At 46.7% G+C, this 16,999-nt stretch overlaps 3 protein-coding genes across 4 annotated transcripts; 1 reads left to right on the top strand and 2 right to left on the bottom strand.

Moving 5' to 3' along the window:
* Positions 1-1,009: 1,009 nt before the first annotated feature.
* LOC109771884 (putative AC transposase) lies at positions 1,010-5,224 on the top strand. Of its 2 annotated transcripts, none has more exons than XM_045234500.2 (3): positions 1,010-1,339; positions 2,960-3,951; positions 4,039-5,224. In XM_045234500.2, exons 1-3 carry the CDS (start codon positions 1,156-1,158, stop codon positions 4,939-4,941), a joined length of 2,079 nt encoding a protein of 692 aa, XP_045090435.1. In that variant the 5' UTR covers positions 1,010-1,155; the 3' UTR covers positions 4,942-5,224. The 2 variants fall into 2 exon arrangements, with proteins under 2 accessions (XP_045090435.1, XP_020186165.1); XM_020330576.4 differs by lacking the exon at positions 1,010-1,339 and adding an exon at positions 2,259-2,591.
* A 3,287-nt stretch (positions 5,225-8,511) lies between these two features.
* Positions 8,512-11,407, bottom strand: LOC109771912 (uncharacterized). Its single transcript, XM_040403148.3, has 5 exons — positions 9,667-11,407; positions 9,449-9,550; positions 9,256-9,321; positions 9,077-9,142; positions 8,512-8,944 (listed from the first exon to the last, which is right to left on the bottom strand). The coding sequence occupies exons 1-5, from the start codon at positions 10,150-10,152 to the stop codon at positions 8,837-8,839; spliced, it is 828 nt and encodes a 275-aa protein (XP_040259082.1). The 5' UTR covers positions 10,153-11,407; the 3' UTR covers positions 8,512-8,836.
* A 2,375-nt stretch (positions 11,408-13,782) lies between these two features.
* On the bottom strand, positions 13,783-15,458 carry LOC109771875 (uncharacterized). Its single transcript, XM_020330568.4, has one exon. The coding sequence runs from the start codon at positions 15,324-15,326 to the stop codon at positions 14,076-14,078; it is 1,251 nt and encodes a 416-aa protein (XP_020186157.1). The 5' UTR covers positions 15,327-15,458; the 3' UTR covers positions 13,783-14,075.
* Positions 15,459-16,999: the final 1,541 nt, after the last annotated feature.

Consider the following 16,999-nt stretch of genomic DNA (forward strand, 5'->3'; position numbering starts at 1 on the left):
GTTAGGTAGATTACATTTGCTTGTCCATTGTTTCAGTCTAATATGTTTTCATGTTCTTATGAGCTTTACCACCATGTGCAGTGCTACTTGTGAGTTGCGTTGAGACGCGGTTTTTTACCATCTCGTTGACGACACTAGCCTTCGTTGCCTCAGCTTCTAGTTGGCCGCTTTGTGTACGTCTTTGGTGAGTTTGGCAATCTGTCCTTATAAGGGTGGGGCGGGGGGGTGAGAGAGTGGATGAGATTTCCTTTGTGAATGGGACCAGATGGTAAAAAACCGCGTTCATCAAGTGATGTAAACAAATAATACATAAATATAGCACGGTGACACACAGGTGAGGGGGGCATTGCCTCCCCCCGACACTCGAACATAAGGTGTGTGTGTGGGGGGTGGGGGGGGGGGAGTGCTCTATGATTTTCGCGACATCCCACCGCCCAAGATCCTTTTCCCGATCTTCACACTGTCGCTGGGCATGATCTAGAGGCGATCATGCCCAACGACCGTCAAAGAAGAGGAAATGAATGGATGCCAACATTTCTGGACTTGTATATAAACTTTCAAGTTCATCTGTGATGGAACGAGCCCAGATGGCGACATCGACACGTGCTCGATGGTCATTTGCGGAGCACTCGGTTGGCGCAAGCCTTGTCATCGAAATCAAAGATGTCGTTGGCGCGTGTTTGGTAGCCAGGCCAGCTAGCGGCGAGTTTTTTTGCTTCATATTCCGTGACGGTGATGTGGCAGGGTATGTGACCGTTTAGGATCAATTTTTTTAATTGACAAAAAGGCATGTTTTTCTTGTCTTGTTATAAAAATAGAAACAAGATTAGTGCCTGCCAACTCACACGCACTGGCTGCTAGGGAGCTGGCGTTCGTGCCGCCCCCTTCCAAACCAAACCTCAACCACCAAGCCTGAGCCCGAGCCCAAACCCTGGCTATAAGCCACCCCCTCCTCCCCCGCCCCATCGGCGCCATGCCGTCTTCCTTGGTTCCGCCTCCTAGCCCCAATCCCAACCCGGCCCCGCCTCCCCCTCCCATCCTCGGTGGCTCGGCTCCCCGCCGCCGGCTCGCCACGGTGCAAGGCAGAGCAGAGGAGAGGAGAGGAAATTGAATCGGAGAACCGGTTCCAATTTTTCCACCCATCGACTAGTCGGGATGGCTGATATACCCCTCTTGCCGGTCACTAGGGACGGCGCGGAGGTTGGAGGAGGAGCCGCGAGTCCCAAGAAGAAGAAGACCATGACGTCACTCTACCTCACCTTCTTTGAGACCGCCGCCGACGGCAAGAACCGTGCCTGTAGGCTCTGCAACAAGACATATTGCCTCAGCACCGCCACCAGTAAGCAGAGCACACACCCAACCCCCAATCCTTTTTTTACTTAATGTTACACATCAAGAACACCGTCTAGTCTACGCATTAATTCATTGGCGTAGTGATACATGCACGCTTGTGAGTTCAACATCCGTTTATTTAGCTTGTAATAAACAACACTGGATTGCAAAACGAACAAATTCGATCCGAAATGAAAAGTTTCCCCTTAAAAAACTTTCCCGAGTTTATGGGTTTTCCAGAACCCGCCTCTCAAGTTGGCTTTTCAAAGAATAAAGAAGCAAAATTTCGTACATGCCACGAGAAGGGACGGAGCAAAAGCAACTTGGTGTTTGGAGTTTTCTCAAAAGCATCACATGGAATTGTCTCCCCCCCTCTGGCCTTGGAGGGATATGTCAGACGCCGCCGAGGCCTATTTGGCAGCTACGATGACTTTGAGATGAGTTTAGGCCGCAACTTGGGCTTCAGTAATCGGCTATCCGGGAATCCAACATGCCCTTCCATTAATTGTTGGCTCTCTTTGTCGTTGTCGTGGAGTCGAAGCTACGACGAAGCGAGTCCAGGTAGCGCTCGATGGCTGTTTGCGGAGGGCTCGGTCGGCGCGAGCCCCGTGTTCTCCCCCTTGCGTACCTTGCCGTCGAGGTCGAAGTTGTAGTCGACGTGTGTCAGTAGCTAGGTTGGCCGGTGCCCGTGCCGGTGGCGAGTGGTGTTGCTGTCATATTCCGCGATGGTAATGTGCTAGGGTTTATAACAGTTTAAGCTCCTCCGTTCCTTTTAATTGACTGCCGAAAATGACATGGATTTTTGTCTTGTGTTAAAAATAGAAAAAAGATTGGCGACGGTCAGCTCGCACGCACGCGCGCGCCAGCTGCTGAGGGAGCCGGCTGGTGTTCGAGCCGCCCCTTGGTTCCGACCCAGACCCCGGCCACCAAGCTCGAGCCCGAGCCCGAGCCCGAGCCCAAACCAAACCCTAGCTCCCCACCCGCCCAGATCGGCTCCGCCCTCCCCCTCCCGTCGTCGGCGGCTCGGCTCCCCGCCCCGCCCGCCGCCGCCGGCTCCAATCTTGCCGCGCCCCGTCGACCGACCGGGATGGCTGACATGACCCTCCTGCCGGCCGCCGGCGACGGCGCGGAGGCCGCCAGGCCCAGGAAGAAGAAGACCATGAAGTCGCTCTACCTCGCCTTCTTCGACACCGCCGCCGACGGCCGCTCCCGCGCCTGCCGCCTCTGCGGCAAGACCTACTGCCTCACCACCGCCACCGGTAAGCAAGCCGCAAGCGCACACCCCATGGCCCAAAAACCCAATCTTTTTTTTACTGAATGAAATCCTCAGAACGCAGCAAGAACACCGTCTAGTCTGCGCATTGATTACTGTACTTTAGACCATATTTCCAACTTTAGAACATATGTATCTAGACAAATCTAAGACAAGTAATTAGGGGCGGAGGCAGTACAAACTTTTTTCTGAATCGGATGTATGTAGACACGTTTCAGCGTGTTTGTTCACTCATTTCAATGCGTATGTAGTTCATATTCAAATATCCAAAACATCTTATATTTGTGACCGGATCACCGGAGGGAGGAAATACTAACTAAAATCCCTTTCACATCGGTTCCAATTGTGATGCAGGCAATCTGGGGAAGCACCTGAACAACCGGCACCCGGGCTACGACCAGCTCGCCGACCACCACCTGCACCTGCAGGGCGACCCTGCCCAGAGCGCCATCTCCGGCATGTTTGCCAGGAGCAAGAAGCCGCAGGCCCCGGCGCGAGCTCACCCGCAACCTCAGCCTCAGTCGCAAGCACAAGTTCAGGTTCAGTCTGTTCAGGCTCAGGCCAAAGCGCGGGCCGTCCGCGCTCAGCCTAGCGCGAAGCCGGCGGTGGACGTCGACTACGTCAACTGGTTGCTCCTTCGGTGGCTCATCGGCTCCTCCTTCCCGCCCTCCACCCTCGAGGACAGCTCGTTTGTCGACAGCTGCAGGTACCTGAACCCGGCCGTCAGGCTCTGGCCGAAGGAGAAGGCTCAGGAGATCACCCTTCAGGTGTTCAAGAGCATGAAGGAGGATGTCAAGGCGTCCCTGCAGCGCGTCAGGTCCCGGCTGTCCATCTCCCTTGAGTTCTGGACTTCCTACGAGCAGATAGTGTACCTGTCTGTCAAGTGCCACTGGATCGACGAGACCTGGGTCTCGCAGAAACTCCTGCTTGACGTGTGCCGGGTTCGGTGCCACTGTACCGGTGCTGACATTCTGCGAGTTCTGTTGGCTGTCTTGCAGGATTTTAACATTGACTTGAAAATCCTTGCTTGCACGCACAATAACAGCCAGCATGCTATCCATGCCTGTGAAGAGCTCAGGCGGGAGCTCGAGTCCCGGAAGCTCCCCTTCTGCTACATCCCCTGTGCCGCAAAGGCGCTAGAGGTTATCATAGAGGATGGCCTGCAAAATGTGAAGCCTGTATTGTCCAAGGCCCGCGAGTTTATCCTTGAGACCAATTCGAACCAGGAGATGTTGGTGGATTTTAAGCACTGGACTGAAGTTTACCAAGAAGGCCCATGTAAATTCCCTCTTGATCATTCGGCAAACTGGAACGGCAATTACAATGTGCTCGACATAGTAAAGAAGGTACTGTACAGTCCATGCCTACATCTTATTTTCCATCACGGTTGTTAGTTCTTTTGCTCACGTTTTTTAAGGTTTTTTTTTCTTCAGGCCCCTAATGCGATGGATAACACCATCAAGAAGTTTCAAGACATTTTTGGGCCGAGGGACTGGGTTCTGAGTGACGAGGAGAAGTCAGTGGTGAATTCATTGCATTCGTACCTTGAGCCATTCTATAAAACTACGACCAACCTTTGTACTTGCAAATTACCAACTGTTGGGTTGGTCTTCTTCTTCATGGACCATGTCTTTGAGTTGATCAATGTCTGCCATGACAGCAGCCACCAGAAATTGTTTGAGAAAATCGCCAGAGACATGTCCAAGACGGCTCGTGACTTCACATCTCAAGCTTACAACATCTACACCTTCACGGCCGCGATTCTTGATCCAAGGATCAAAGGGGAGCTCATCCCTGACGCCCTCAACTCCACCAGCAACTTGGAGGATGCAAGGGACCATTTTGTCAGAGACTACAGCAGCATCTTCCAAGCTCCCAGAAATGGCTACAGCACCCAACAAGACAACACCGAGGATGGTGGCGCGTTCTCCTTCGCCGAAGAGATTATTCGTAAACGCCGTCGTGTCAGCATGAGCACTGCCGCTGATGAGCTCACTCAGTATCTTGCGGAGCCCCCCGCACCGATTTCCACTGATGCTCTTGAATGGTGGAGGGGGCACTCCTCCCGTTACCCACGGCTCTCTTTGATGGCCCGTGACTTTTTGGCAATCCAAGGGACCTCCTTGGATCCTGAAGAACTGTTCACAAGCAAAGGGGACAGTATCCACAAGCAGCAGTACTGCCTTCCTCTTAGTAGCATGCAGGCTACAATGTGTATAAAATCGTGGATGCAAAGTGGGTATCAGTTCAATTTTCAGTCGACAATTATTGATTTCGAGAGATTAATCGAGTCTGCTACTGCTCCTGATGCTGTGAATGGTCCAGAGTCTTCTTGAGGAATAAATGGTCAGAAACTCAGGATCCTAGATTAGTTCGGTGGCATCTGTTTCATGTACCATAGGTTCTCATCATGTAAATAGTTCATCTAAGCTGCAAATGCGGGTTTGTTTGTAGTCTCTGCACAAAATCTCATAGTCAGAATTATGGTGAGCAGCCTGTGTTTTCAGAATCATGACATGTAAGTACCTTGAAAGTCATCGTAATCAGGAGCAACAATGCAATTCAGGTTTGTTTCCTGTGAAGATGGCTTAAAAGGAAGATACATGTCCCTTCATGTGATCAGAGGAGTCCTTTTACTGCCCTTGATTCTATAATGGTGTAATTCTCTAGGCAGTTTGCTTCAGTTTTTTTGATCGCAGTATTATTACTTTGCTAGAGTTCAGTCCAAAACTATATCAATGGTGTGCTGCCAAACAAGATGGGCATCTGATTCTGAAGAAAACAAGAGAATAAAAGAAATAGATGGGCAAGTTATGTGCATTAAATTCATGTGATTTTATTGATTATTTTTGTTGTTGCAGAGGAGAGAAAGCAACTTGAAGTTTGCGAGGAAGGTAATGCCGTAATGCTCCTCACGTCTCCTTGGCAGCGGTTCAATCAATTTTTTTATGACATGGGGTGCCATGAATTCTCGGTATTGATGGTTTTAAATTTTAAGATTTATGCTCGAAAGTCACATGGGAATGGACTGGGAAATGAGAATACTGCATAAAGTACTAGATGGTGTGCAAGAATCTTTAGATTTTATTCTGCTGGAATGTGACCTCACACAGGACAGACTGCCATGCCCACAGAAACACACACATGACACCTATGTTTTAGAACCTCCAAAGCACAAAACTGCCAGTAAATATTTTTGCAAGTGAAAATGCGTGGGAAACTGCTGGTAAAATATTTTTTGTGAGGGAAAATGTGTGGTATAAACTGCTGGTAAAATATTTCTTGTAGTGTCCCAAATTGTTGAGATATGATGCATGAAACATCAATCGATTCGTATTTTCCTAGGGAAACGAAACATCTTGTGGAGCTAAAATCATGGGACAGTGTTGACTTTGATTCATGGCAGCCATGCTTGGATCTTCATTCTGATTTGTTTGGCTTGTACCACATTATATTGCATATTGCACCCATTGTCAACAACTAGAGTAATGGAGTTGTCACATGGCCGAAACCGTGATCTGACCTTGGTTTTGCACGATTGGAACCTAGAAATCTGTAGATCTTAGGACCACATGATATGATCACTGTTTTTATTTTCTGCATTCAAGGCACCGACCAGTTGCATGACACAGCATCTCCCTGCATCATTTCCTGCCTTCCTGGCCATCATTATACCACACTGATTAGGGATTAGCAGCATTTCAACGACATTGTTTATCATAATCAGATCGGTTATCTCGTGATGGGTGATGTTAATGACAGTCGGTTCCACATGTCAAGCATCTGATGATGCGTTATCGTGCACTTAACATTAATAGGTTGGATGGTCAGCTACAATCTCTTTCTTTTATTCAGAAGCATTTTAGAGCACTTAATGGGCTCTTTTTTTTTGTTCATTGAGTTCTCAAGTTTCTTCATCCAACATTTAAATTATGTCAGATCTATGTGCACCACAAGATAAAGTTCATCATTTTTTTACCGCAAAAGATCATCATTGCTGCCTGCACATATTTTCCTTAAATTCTCACGTGAACTTTAGAAAGTGACAATTAACCATGCATAGTTTCAGTTTACTATTCTCAAATGAGGGTGAGTTTAGATTGGCAACTCATTTGCTAAATTTGTTTTTGTGGGAAAGTTGTTTTTTACTTTATGATATCATCTGGATGCTTCCTTCGCTCAGTTCTCAACTTTCTTTATCAAGTATTTCAATTATTTCTGATCATCTTCTATGTGGTTTACAAGAGCCGCGGGATAGTTTGGAACACAGCAATCAACAGAAAACAATTCAATTCCCGCTGGAATGGGGAAAAGAAATCTCTACACTTATATTTGAGTAAATTCCACTTTTCAACTCCTATTTGTGCCGAGCTGTTAATGAATAAAGATTACCCCGTTCAAGTTGTTCTTCGTCTTTTTACCCTATAGTTGTGCATTATTCCATATATTTGTGTCATTTTACAAGCCTTCCCCATCCTGACATCTCGAGACCACTTATCAGACCCATGTGTCAGCTCATCACAAATCATTGGAACTTGGTTATTAGTTTTAACTCCACCTTGAGGGGTACTTGTTCCAAAAAGGAGTAGCTTTAATGTAAGTTCTATAGTTTTTTATCTATTGTATCCACAAAAGAAGTTGAAGGCAATTTTAAAATAACTAATAAATTCAATGAAATTGTGAATCTGGGATTCAAGAACATCTAAAGAATCCAAACAAAAAAAAAACACTAAAAAAATTCAAGTATGGTTTTAAGTGTTCTTTTAGAGCAAGTACCACTCAGTTTAAAATTAAAATAGGCGAGACCTGGTTTTCCTAAGATTAAGGGATTTATTTGTGGAATTGCATCGAGGAAATTTCCACATATGAGGTTGTTGTGTGATGTGGAGAAACTTGTTAAATATGGTAACATGTGGAAATGATGCATATGACAAACAGTAAAAATAGAACATATATTTCTTTTGATCCGGAATAGAACATATTTTTAATCGGGTAACTTTTGACGCATGGCACAAATAAGGGGTAAGAAGTGGAATTGAACTCTTACTGTATATTCTTGTGCGGATTCTACAAAGTGACGGCAGTTTTAGTTGTTTTAATGCCATTTTTAGTTGCTGCTGAGAAATTGTGTCTCCACTCCATTGCAACATGATGGCATCATCAAAAGCATCCTAGGATTTGTCTCCATCCTCCTCTAATCACGCACTAACTGCAATTAATTCCAGTTGCATTACAAAACTGTTTGACTTGAGAAAAAACACAAGTAGCCGCACGATCTCTGATCGATGACGATGCTGCGCTATCAATGTTCGTGGCAGAAAATCTGTGGTGCCCAGAACACATAGTACATTCTCCTCTCCATATAAATTTTGTGGTGATTTACTTTGTCTCCAGTTAATTAAGATCCCTAAGAAATATTTGCCAATCTCGATCTAGACCCGGTTGAAAGTTTAAGAGGAAACATAATACTAGTAAGGGTTGCACGATCATGCATGCATGCATTGCTACTCCCTTGACAAGATCAATTCCAAGTGCTTTGATCTCGGTTGCCGATTCAAGATTGAGTGCTCCTTTGATTGGAAGGAGCCTCATAGGAATTCTAGAGAATTTGGATCCTTAGGATTTTCCTTCACTAATATAAAGATTGGTTTGCACTCAATAAGCCTCTGGGTACAATTCATTTAGTACAAAGTTAGTACAAACTTGAGTCACTTATTTTGGAATGGAGGGAGTACTACCCTTTGATCCAAATCCATGTAGTTCAGTCTTCTATTCCCTCCGATCCATATTACTTGTCGCTGTACTAAAGGTACGACAAGTAATACAGATCGGACAGAGTAGAATTCTATGGGACTAAAGAAGAAATAGTAAGTTTATTTTCAGAAAAAGTTCATTTGTTTTCAGGATTTTGTGTTTCAGCAGAAACAATTTTATTGTACTTGCCCCCGGTGGCGGGACCCTGTCTAGGTTTCACCAAGCTGTGAAACATCATGCTCGCCTACGTCTGATTGGTCTAGTTACAGTGATCAGAGCTTCAGACTCCAATACACGGATCAAGGGGATTTGATCTTCTACTTATAAAAGGAGTGAAACAAAAACATGATCATCCATCATGACTGCCATGTATGAATGTTCACAGAGCTGCTTGTGCTCTCTTTTCTTTTCTGATCTTACACGCGGCGCGATCAATCTAAAACTTTGATAAAATTCAACATGGATGGATGAAATTGCCTAGGGTTGCTGCTGAGAGGACAGGATGGCGTCCAGGGCGGTCTTCACTTGGGAGAGCTCCGGGGCCTTCCCTCCTTGCACCGGCCAGAACTCGTCGGTCGCCAAGACCTGCATATATAGATGCCGATTATGCGTGGACCAAGTTATACATTGCAGATCAGACGTCATCGGACTGTAGATCGATCATCCAAGGGTTGAAGAACTAGTAGTCGATGTAACGATGACCGATCGATCGCATACCTTGACTTGCAGCTGCAGGAACTTGACATAGGTGATTGCCTTCTCGAGCATGGTGACCATGTCCACCTACACGAGTTGGTTTCATCCACAAAATTAGCAACTGATGACCAGAACATTTTGACAGAAAAAACTGTGCTAAAGCATGCATGGTGTGCATGAGGAGGAATCATGGTGCGCACCTTCGTGCCGTTGGGCACCAGATCCTGCAGAACTTTGAGCCTCTCGCTGATGCGCTCTCTTCGGACCTACACAGAGATGATCGATGGAGTAACTTGGATTAGTTTGGTTTCGATCGAAGCAATTTCCTCGCCACGCAAAGAATCATTCACCACAAAAATAGGGAGAAGTTGAACTCATGCTGCTTGTATGTACCTTTGCAACGGCGCTCTGAGGGTCCTTGGTAGGCACAACTTTGGCCTTGCTCTTCCTGCCTCCTCCACACTGCTTCTTCGCCGCCGCTTGCGCCTCACCGCCCTTCACAGATAAACACAGATCAGATTATTCACTTAAATAGATCTGATGCAAAGTTTGCGTAGGTAACAACATATTCTCATATGAATGTACGGGAAAGATCTGATGTAGGTATTTACCGAGCTCGCGCGCTTCTGCGCAGACTTGGCCGGCTGCTTGATGCTGCTCTCCTGGATTTCCGGGACGACATCGGCCGACCCTGGGTTCATGAACCCAAACTTGGCAGCGCCATGCTGATGGTCGGCCATGCCGTCCATCCAGAGCGCGCAGTCATCGTCGCCTGTGCCGGCGTTATAAGTCAGCTGATGACCGGCACCGCCGGCATGCTCAAAGCTGAGCACCGAAGAGGTGGAGCTGGAGGAGGCGCCCGGCGTCCCACCGGAGGCGTTGTACGCCCAGCTGTAGTAGTCCGCCGCTGCCGACCCGCACCCGCCTTTGAAGTTATCGACGAAGGAGAGCTGGGGGAGGGCGGTGGCGGTGTCGTCGTCCTCATCGTCGCCGTCGACGACCACGCCGTGGTAGCCGAAGAGCTCGAGGGACATGGAGGAGGGCTCGTCGTCGTACATCGCCCGGAGCTCCCGCGTGGTGGCCCGCTTGCACGCCATTGGCTAGCTAGGCTAGGCAGCTTGCTGCTCTGTGTCACTGTTCCCTAGCTACCTAGGTGAGATCGAGCTACTGGTGACGGTGTTCCGGGAAGCTACTACTAGCTAGGGTTCAGGGCAGCTCTTGGCAGGTAGCTAGCTGAGCTCTGTCAATGCATGAGACGTGCAAGCATGCGGCTACTTATATAGAGTGAGGGGTTTCTTAATCGAGTAGGCGCTAGTGTGCAGAGCTTAATGAGCCAGCAAGGTCTTGAGCTGTCAGTGGAATATGGGGTCAAGTGCTAAGAGGGAGACAGACAGCAGTGGACCCATGATTAATTCCCTTGTTATGCTCAGCTAAGTAAGGTGATTTAGTAGTAGTAGAAGTGGAGCTAACCCCCTCCCCCCATGTTCCAGTGCCACATAATCTACACTCCTCCGCACCCGGGCTCTCTCTTCACGTGGCATTCAAGGCCAAGTTGATGCTGTTTACATTAGTTAAGTTTAAACAAGGGGAGGAGCTAGGTGGTGATGACGTTGTGACAAGCTTGTATTCAATTCAATTCAGGCTTAGCATGCATGAAACAAGCTTGCTGGGGAACCTTCATTGCCATGGCTAGCTAAGCTATAGCTAGCCCATGTGTAAGGCAGCCAAGCAAAAATATGTGTAGGTTCTTGTAGGGTATGTAACTTCAATTATTTCCTTGGTATATATATAATTGATCGGCCGTACGCCGTACGAGTACATGTTTCTTCTATATGTAGGTTCACAAATATTGGTCAGGGTTTAGGTACCTGCTACTGCTAGCACAGCACCAATAATGGTTACAGTGAAAACAAGAAACTATCCCCCTACTACTTCAAATCGCAGGGAATTATAAGTTCTTGTTTTCACCGCAATCTGATTTTTGCATCGACAGAAACTTTAGCTTTATCAGCGACTAATGCAGATCACCAGCAGTTGCACGCAGCAATTCGCCGCAGGCTTAACAAAACCAGCTGGTACCAATGTAGAATTGTATAGATATATGTTCTTCAGACCGAGTCATCGTAAACGTGGCTCAAAGCTACTGGACCAAATGCAGACATGCAATTAACTGAGAGGAAGCATCCATCCATGCATATCCTACGCACATGGGAAATCGGTTGTTATTCACACGTACCTTAAAGAATATCTTGTGCCGGGCGACGCGCAGGATAAACACTCCGTGGACATCTCACGCGGATCAGGATCTGCCTCCAGCTTCGACGTGCGCTCACGATCGGCCCGGTAAATTCCCTGTACATGGCCTGATTAATGAGAGCGGTGTGGCCTCTCAAAGCTTCACATGGCCTAGCTAGCAGAGCTCGGCACTGCAAGTGTCACACTTATTGCAAGAGCATAAACAAAGCCCTCCTCTCCCGAGTAAACTGATAAACCCTGGACGTGCGACGCAGTCGCGGAGCACCCACATCGTCTTTCCCTACCAACCCAACCCGACGGAGCTAGCTCCTCCCCGTGCATCTCGCTGCTGTAGGAATACATATTGGGAACGACGTACAGGGTACTATAATAAGGCATCTCCGTGACTAGTTGACTACACAAGGACGTCTACAATTATACATACATGCTAGGGTTCGAGTAAACAAGTACTGCTGCACGCCTGTACTATTCCTTGTTGATCAGGCAGATGCATGGGGGGATATGGACGGCTGATGCTTCGAGCAGCCAGGCATCGGCAGATCGATTTTCTAGTGTGGCTTTCTTATCTGAACTATCTCATCCTTCCTTTCTGAATTCCCTAATGATTTTCTTTCTTATCTGAATTCTCTAATGGCTGCACAGCTACAGATTATGATACCAAGGCTAGCTAGCAGCCCCTTTGCCGACCACGGCACGCGTACCCACCCACCATCTTGTCCCTAAGCAGCTTAGTCAATAGTCAGTACTTACTGATGAGTAACGCCGGCATTCCAATGATGTCCAGGCTATATATACTACTGACAGCAGGATATGCAATGCAACTGAGGTTATTTATATAGACAAGAGTGAAGAGTCTTTACCTCGTGGAGCCATCAAAACGCGTCTCCAAGTATGTTTGTTCGCAGTTACTTTTATATAGGTACCCCTCTGGTTCAGGTCCAAGCATGCACCTGCAAAACACAACCTGTTCAAGACTTAGGATTCAGTAGTAATAATATGCTCGTGAATAATCGCTAGGCAGTGTTAACTCTACCTTGTCACGCACCCAGGGACTGCAGGATACAGCTCATCATATCCTACGAACGAGCTCTGAAATTCTTCAGTTATGGGGCAGAAAATTCAGTGCATCATGCAAGTCAATGCTATTGAGTGAATCAGGATTCAGGCATTGCTGAGACATTGCACCCTCAGCTCCAAGGTAGCATTTCTAGTAACGCTTCTTTCACCCTTCAGTTAAAATTAGCACACAAAAGTATATTGCACCCTCAGCAATAACCATACCAAAACAACCATCATAATTCACTTCAAAGAGAAAATTTATAAAACATGACATTGTCAGGAATTTCGAAAACAAAGACTACATGATACTAGTAAGCTTCGTGTTGCGTACATGACATGCCTACTGGCACTAGATTATAATGGGGCCTGTTTGGGCCAATTTAAGCTTGGGCCTTATTAGTTAAATATAAGCATAGCGAGTTAAGTTAGAACCAAACAGCTAGCTTATCCGGGCTTAACATTTAACAGCCATCCCTGTCATAACAGAGTGAAAGCAAGTAATTTGGCCCAATTTAAGATTTGGCCTATTATTTAAATAAGCTTAACCAGTTAAGTTAGGACTTTGAACCAAACAGCTAGCTTACCCGGGCCTAACGATAGCAGAACATCCCTGCCATAATAGAGTCAAAGCAAGCAAATGGGCCACAATTAGGCAGGAGCTCATGACTTGTTAGTTTGGTTGCTCAAATAGCTTCAGGCTTATCTATAAGCTATAAGCCAGTAGAGCACCTTACAGGGTAAGATTAGTAGCTCACAGAAATTGAATAACACAAGCAAGTATACAGCTAACTAAATTACTAGATCTTTAACTGTCTAGTACAGTCACTTGTTTCAGGAGTAAAAGGAGTTTAACAGTAGAAAAAGTAAAACATCATCTTTGCTAGGGACAAATCTTCCAAGAATCAGATACTTCCCTTGGAACAGACTGAAGTATTGAACACCTAGACGATTTCAAGTTGATGAGAATAAAGTTGGTCATCTACCGGTATTATTCAATATATCCCTTTTGACTGGGGTATCAAGGAACTCACATAAATACTCTTTGGTCCCATATACTCACTCACAGGAGTGCCATCAGCAACTGGATTTGTGGCAATGTTTGCGGAGAAAGAATGAATGACAAATGGGCCCCGAACTGGGTGGCGTGTCCGCCCTCATGGCGAATACCAGCGTTAAATTCAGTCAAACGGCATTAAGAGTACAGGTCCTAAACCGGACCGTTGCAGAGTTCCAGGTTGAAATGTGAACTGAGGAAGAGTTCAAGGTTAAGACTCTTTCATTCAAACTGGGAGAGAGTTTGAGGTTGAAACCGTTGCCTCAGTTTGAAATGCCAAAATAAATAGGGTAGATACAAGCTGATGATACATATGAAACAGCAAAGAAATATAGGGGGTGTATTCATGTTCAAGAGATAAGAGAACCATTGAAATTTCAGCCATGAGACACAAACTTCCACTACAAACATGTTTCTGCAAATATCTAAAGATATAACTGAGATGAAGCAACATGAGGTAATCCCATACTAGCAACACTAGCTAGCATTACAGAAGCCACGGGAGAAAAGAACAGCCCAGAGAGGTTTGCATTACAATCTGAAGAAAGCTTTTACTTATAGTGTTCGACAGATGGAACATTACCAAGAGCCATCACTTCACTTGTTCACCTACTGGAGTCCTCAAGCACCTTGTTGTAGAGCAGGGCGTGACTACGAATCCACACCTAATGACGCCATCTGTCTGTCGAGCTCATTGCCAGCCTTCTTCAGAAACACATCCCAGCCACTACCATCCCCCCAATCCAGCATATCATACGGTATTGCTGTCATTAACCCTGGCCTCACTGCACCCTGCTGCATCACCACTCGAAACTCCAGTTCGTTCTCCCCTCTCTGCTCCTCCTCAAGCTCCTCCCATGTGAACAGCAGTGGCAAAGTATAGCCACCCCAAGGATTGAAGTCGATCAGCTTCACCCGACCATCGGCTCTCACATACACATCAAATGTGTAATTCTCTGAACCAAACTGTGGCTCGATGAATTCTTCGAAGAAATCCTCGATCTTGGGCTGCACCTCAGCGCTCCACCCAGGCAGCGAAGGGTAGTAGGCAGACGGGTCCCTCTGCGACACACCGACCAGCTTCCGCCCCCGAACAAAGCAGCGGAACTCTGACTCGGGGCGGAGGCCTGGGTACCACTTGCGGAGCGCGAGGTAGTACTGGAACCCGTCGTCCACCCAAGTCTCATCATCATCACTGCTTTCTTGTTCAGCATCCTCTTCCGGCGCATTAGTCCCACCGCCGCGGGCACCTCCCTCGCTGCAGTTCTCACCGGGGTCACTCAGAACACCGGCACCATTGGCGGTCTCACGACTGCCCTCTGTGGCATTCCGTCGAACAGGCTTGGCGCGCACAAAGTCCTGGCAGGAGGGGCGCGCGGAGACGAGGTCGTGGGCGACGCAGTCGGAGGCGCGGAGCAGCATGGCGACCTCGGCGAAGCAGGTGCAGCGGACGGTGCCGTCGGCGGCCATGAAGACGGCGTCCTTGGGCGCGCTCCAGTTGAGCTTGGGGAGCGCGGCGCCGCCGAGGCCGGCGATGGCGTCGTCCACCGCGGCCTCGAGCTCCGGGAACGCGGGCGGGAGCAGGCCCCCCTCGTCGTCGGAGCCGGAGCCGGAGCCGAAGAGGGGGTCGGTGTTGTCGCGGTCGAGGAGGGAGACGGGGTCCGGGAAGTGGCCCTGGAGCGGCGGGAAGGGGGCGCGGCCGGAGGTGAGCGTCGGGAGCACGAAGGGGAGCGGCCCCTGATCGCCCTCTTCGGGGCCGTCGGGGCCGGGGTAGGCGGGCCGGCCGGCGAGGTAGCGGAGGAAGGCGGCCGGGAGCGGGATGATGGCGGTGGGGACCGTGTGGCGCCGGAACGCCGGGTGCCACTCCTGGATCTGGCAGCGGAGAAGCTCCTCCAGCAGCATCTCCGCCGGCTCGTCGGTCGGGTTCGGCGGCGTCGCACGGCGTCGGTCCTCGTCGCCGCCGTCGTGCTTGCGGTTCGCGTGGTGAGAAGGCTGGGCTGCAAACGAGGTGGAACTTCAGCAGGGTTGCGTTGGGCCTACTAGCCACTAGGACACCTCGCTGAAGGAGATAAGCAAGATGGGCCGGCCAAAGAGCAAGGGAGGTCACAACCTCCTTTTTCTCTTTTTTTAGCTTTTGTGTTTTCTTTTTTTTTTCTTTTTTTTTCCACTTTTTAATCTTTAAAAATTTATAAATACATAATATTACAAAAAACACTCCATAAAAAATATTTAAAAAATGTTGACCAAACATTTGAAAAATGTTAAAAGTGTGTAAAGAAAAATGTTTATCACGTATACGAAAAATGAATAAAAAAATATGTATAAGTTTTCTTGACCATGTATGTAAAAATTGATAATCAAGCATTTGAATTTTTTTGAACAAGTATTTGAAAAATATTATTCAAGCATTTTTTAAAATGTTAATGTGTATAGAAAAAATGCTGACTATGTATTAAAACAATGATGCATTTTTTATCATGTATATAAAAATATTAATCAAGAATTTGAAAAATGTAAACAAGTATTTGAAAAATGGTAATCAAGCATTTGGAAAATGTTAAATGTGTATGGAAAAAATGTGGTACATGTATTAAAAATAATGATTTTTTTATTATGTATATAAAAGTGTTGTCAAGCATTTGAGAAAATGTTGAACACGTATTTAAAAAATATTAATCAATCATTTAAAAAATGTTAAATTTGTATAGAAAAAATGTTGATTGTGTATTAAAAATGTTAAATTTGTATCTAGAAAATGTTAATCAAGTATTTCAAGAAATGATAAATGTGTATAGAAAAAAAATTAATCTAGTATTTGAAAGATGTTAATCAAACATTTGAAAAATGTTAATTACGTTATGTATTAGATATATACAAAAAAATGTGTATAGGAAAACAATAAAAGACGAGGGGAAATAAAGAAAGCCGAAAAAACAAGAAAGAAAGAAACAAAACCGAAGAAAAATGAAGAAAAGAATAAACAGAGAGAAAATAAGAAAAATATAAATAAAACCGAAGAAAGACAATGAAAGAAAAAAAACCCAATGAAAACAGAGAAAAATCGATGAAAAACAAAAGAGAAAAAACAGCAAAACCCCGGAAAACCCAACTCGTTTTGCCTCAAGTAGGCGTGGGCATGGACCGAGGACCACATGCAGGGTCATCTAGCCCTATCCGTCCATGAGTTTATGTGGCGGCGGCGCAAATTTTGAATTTCTGGTGTTAAACCCTAGAAATGCACTAAATGCACAGAATATGGTTGGCGGATTCCGAGAAAGGTGAGGACCTGGCACGTGTCTTTGAATGGACTCTTGTGAGCCCAGAAAAAGCTTCAGGTCCAACAGAGGAGCGGGCACCACACCCACTTCAGAAACAGGATGTGTTCCCTCTCATGGTCTAGATCTTTCCTCGGAGATGGCCTAGTTTCCACACAACCTCCGGGAATGCTTTTGCGGAACGGCCTCAAATTTTTACCACGCCCTCCAGGGGCCGTTCGACGACGCCGCACTAGGTCCCTTGAATTATGGGTCCCCCGAGTATTTCCGGTGATTTAAATGGCAGCAAACCTCATGCCG

This window comes from Aegilops tauschii, chromosome 3 (genome assembly GCF_002575655.3).
Source record: "Aegilops tauschii subsp. strangulata cultivar AL8/78 chromosome 3, Aet v6.0, whole genome shotgun sequence".
Classification (NCBI taxonomy): Eukaryota; Viridiplantae; Streptophyta; class Magnoliopsida; order Poales; family Poaceae; genus Aegilops; species Aegilops tauschii.

What these genes read in the sequence shown, in the direction of transcription:
- LOC109771884 (XM_045234500.2), top strand. Translation starts at nt 1,156, where the DNA reads ATGGCTGATATACCCCTCTTGCCGGTCACTAGGGACGGCGCGGAGGTT. An exon ending in TTGCCTCAGCACCGCCACCA is followed by an intron (nt 1,340 to 2,959) that starts GTAAGCAGAGCA and finishes ATTGTGATGCAG; the next exon opens with GCAATCTGGGGAAGCACCTG. An exon ending in TGCTCGACATAGTAAAGAAG is followed by an intron (nt 3,952 to 4,038) that starts GTACTGTACAGT and finishes TTTTTTCTTCAG; the next exon opens with GCCCCTAATGCGATGGATAA.
- LOC109771875 (XM_020330568.4), bottom strand. Translation starts at nt 15,326, where the DNA reads ATGCTGCTGGAGGAGCTTCTCCGCTGCCAGATCCAGGAGTGGCACCCG.
- LOC109771912 (XM_040403148.3), bottom strand. Translation starts at nt 10,152, where the DNA reads ATGGCGTGCAAGCGGGCCACCACGCGGGAGCTCCGGGCGATGTACGAC. An exon ending in CGCAGAAGCGCGCGAGCTCG is followed by an intron (nt 9,551 to 9,666) that starts GTAAATACCTAC and finishes TTATCTGTGAAG; the next exon opens with GGCGGTGAGGCGCAAGCGGC. An exon ending in CTCAGAGCGCCGTTGCAAAG is followed by an intron (nt 9,322 to 9,448) that starts GTACATACAAGC and finishes ATCTCTGTGTAG; the next exon opens with GTCCGAAGAGAGCGCATCAG.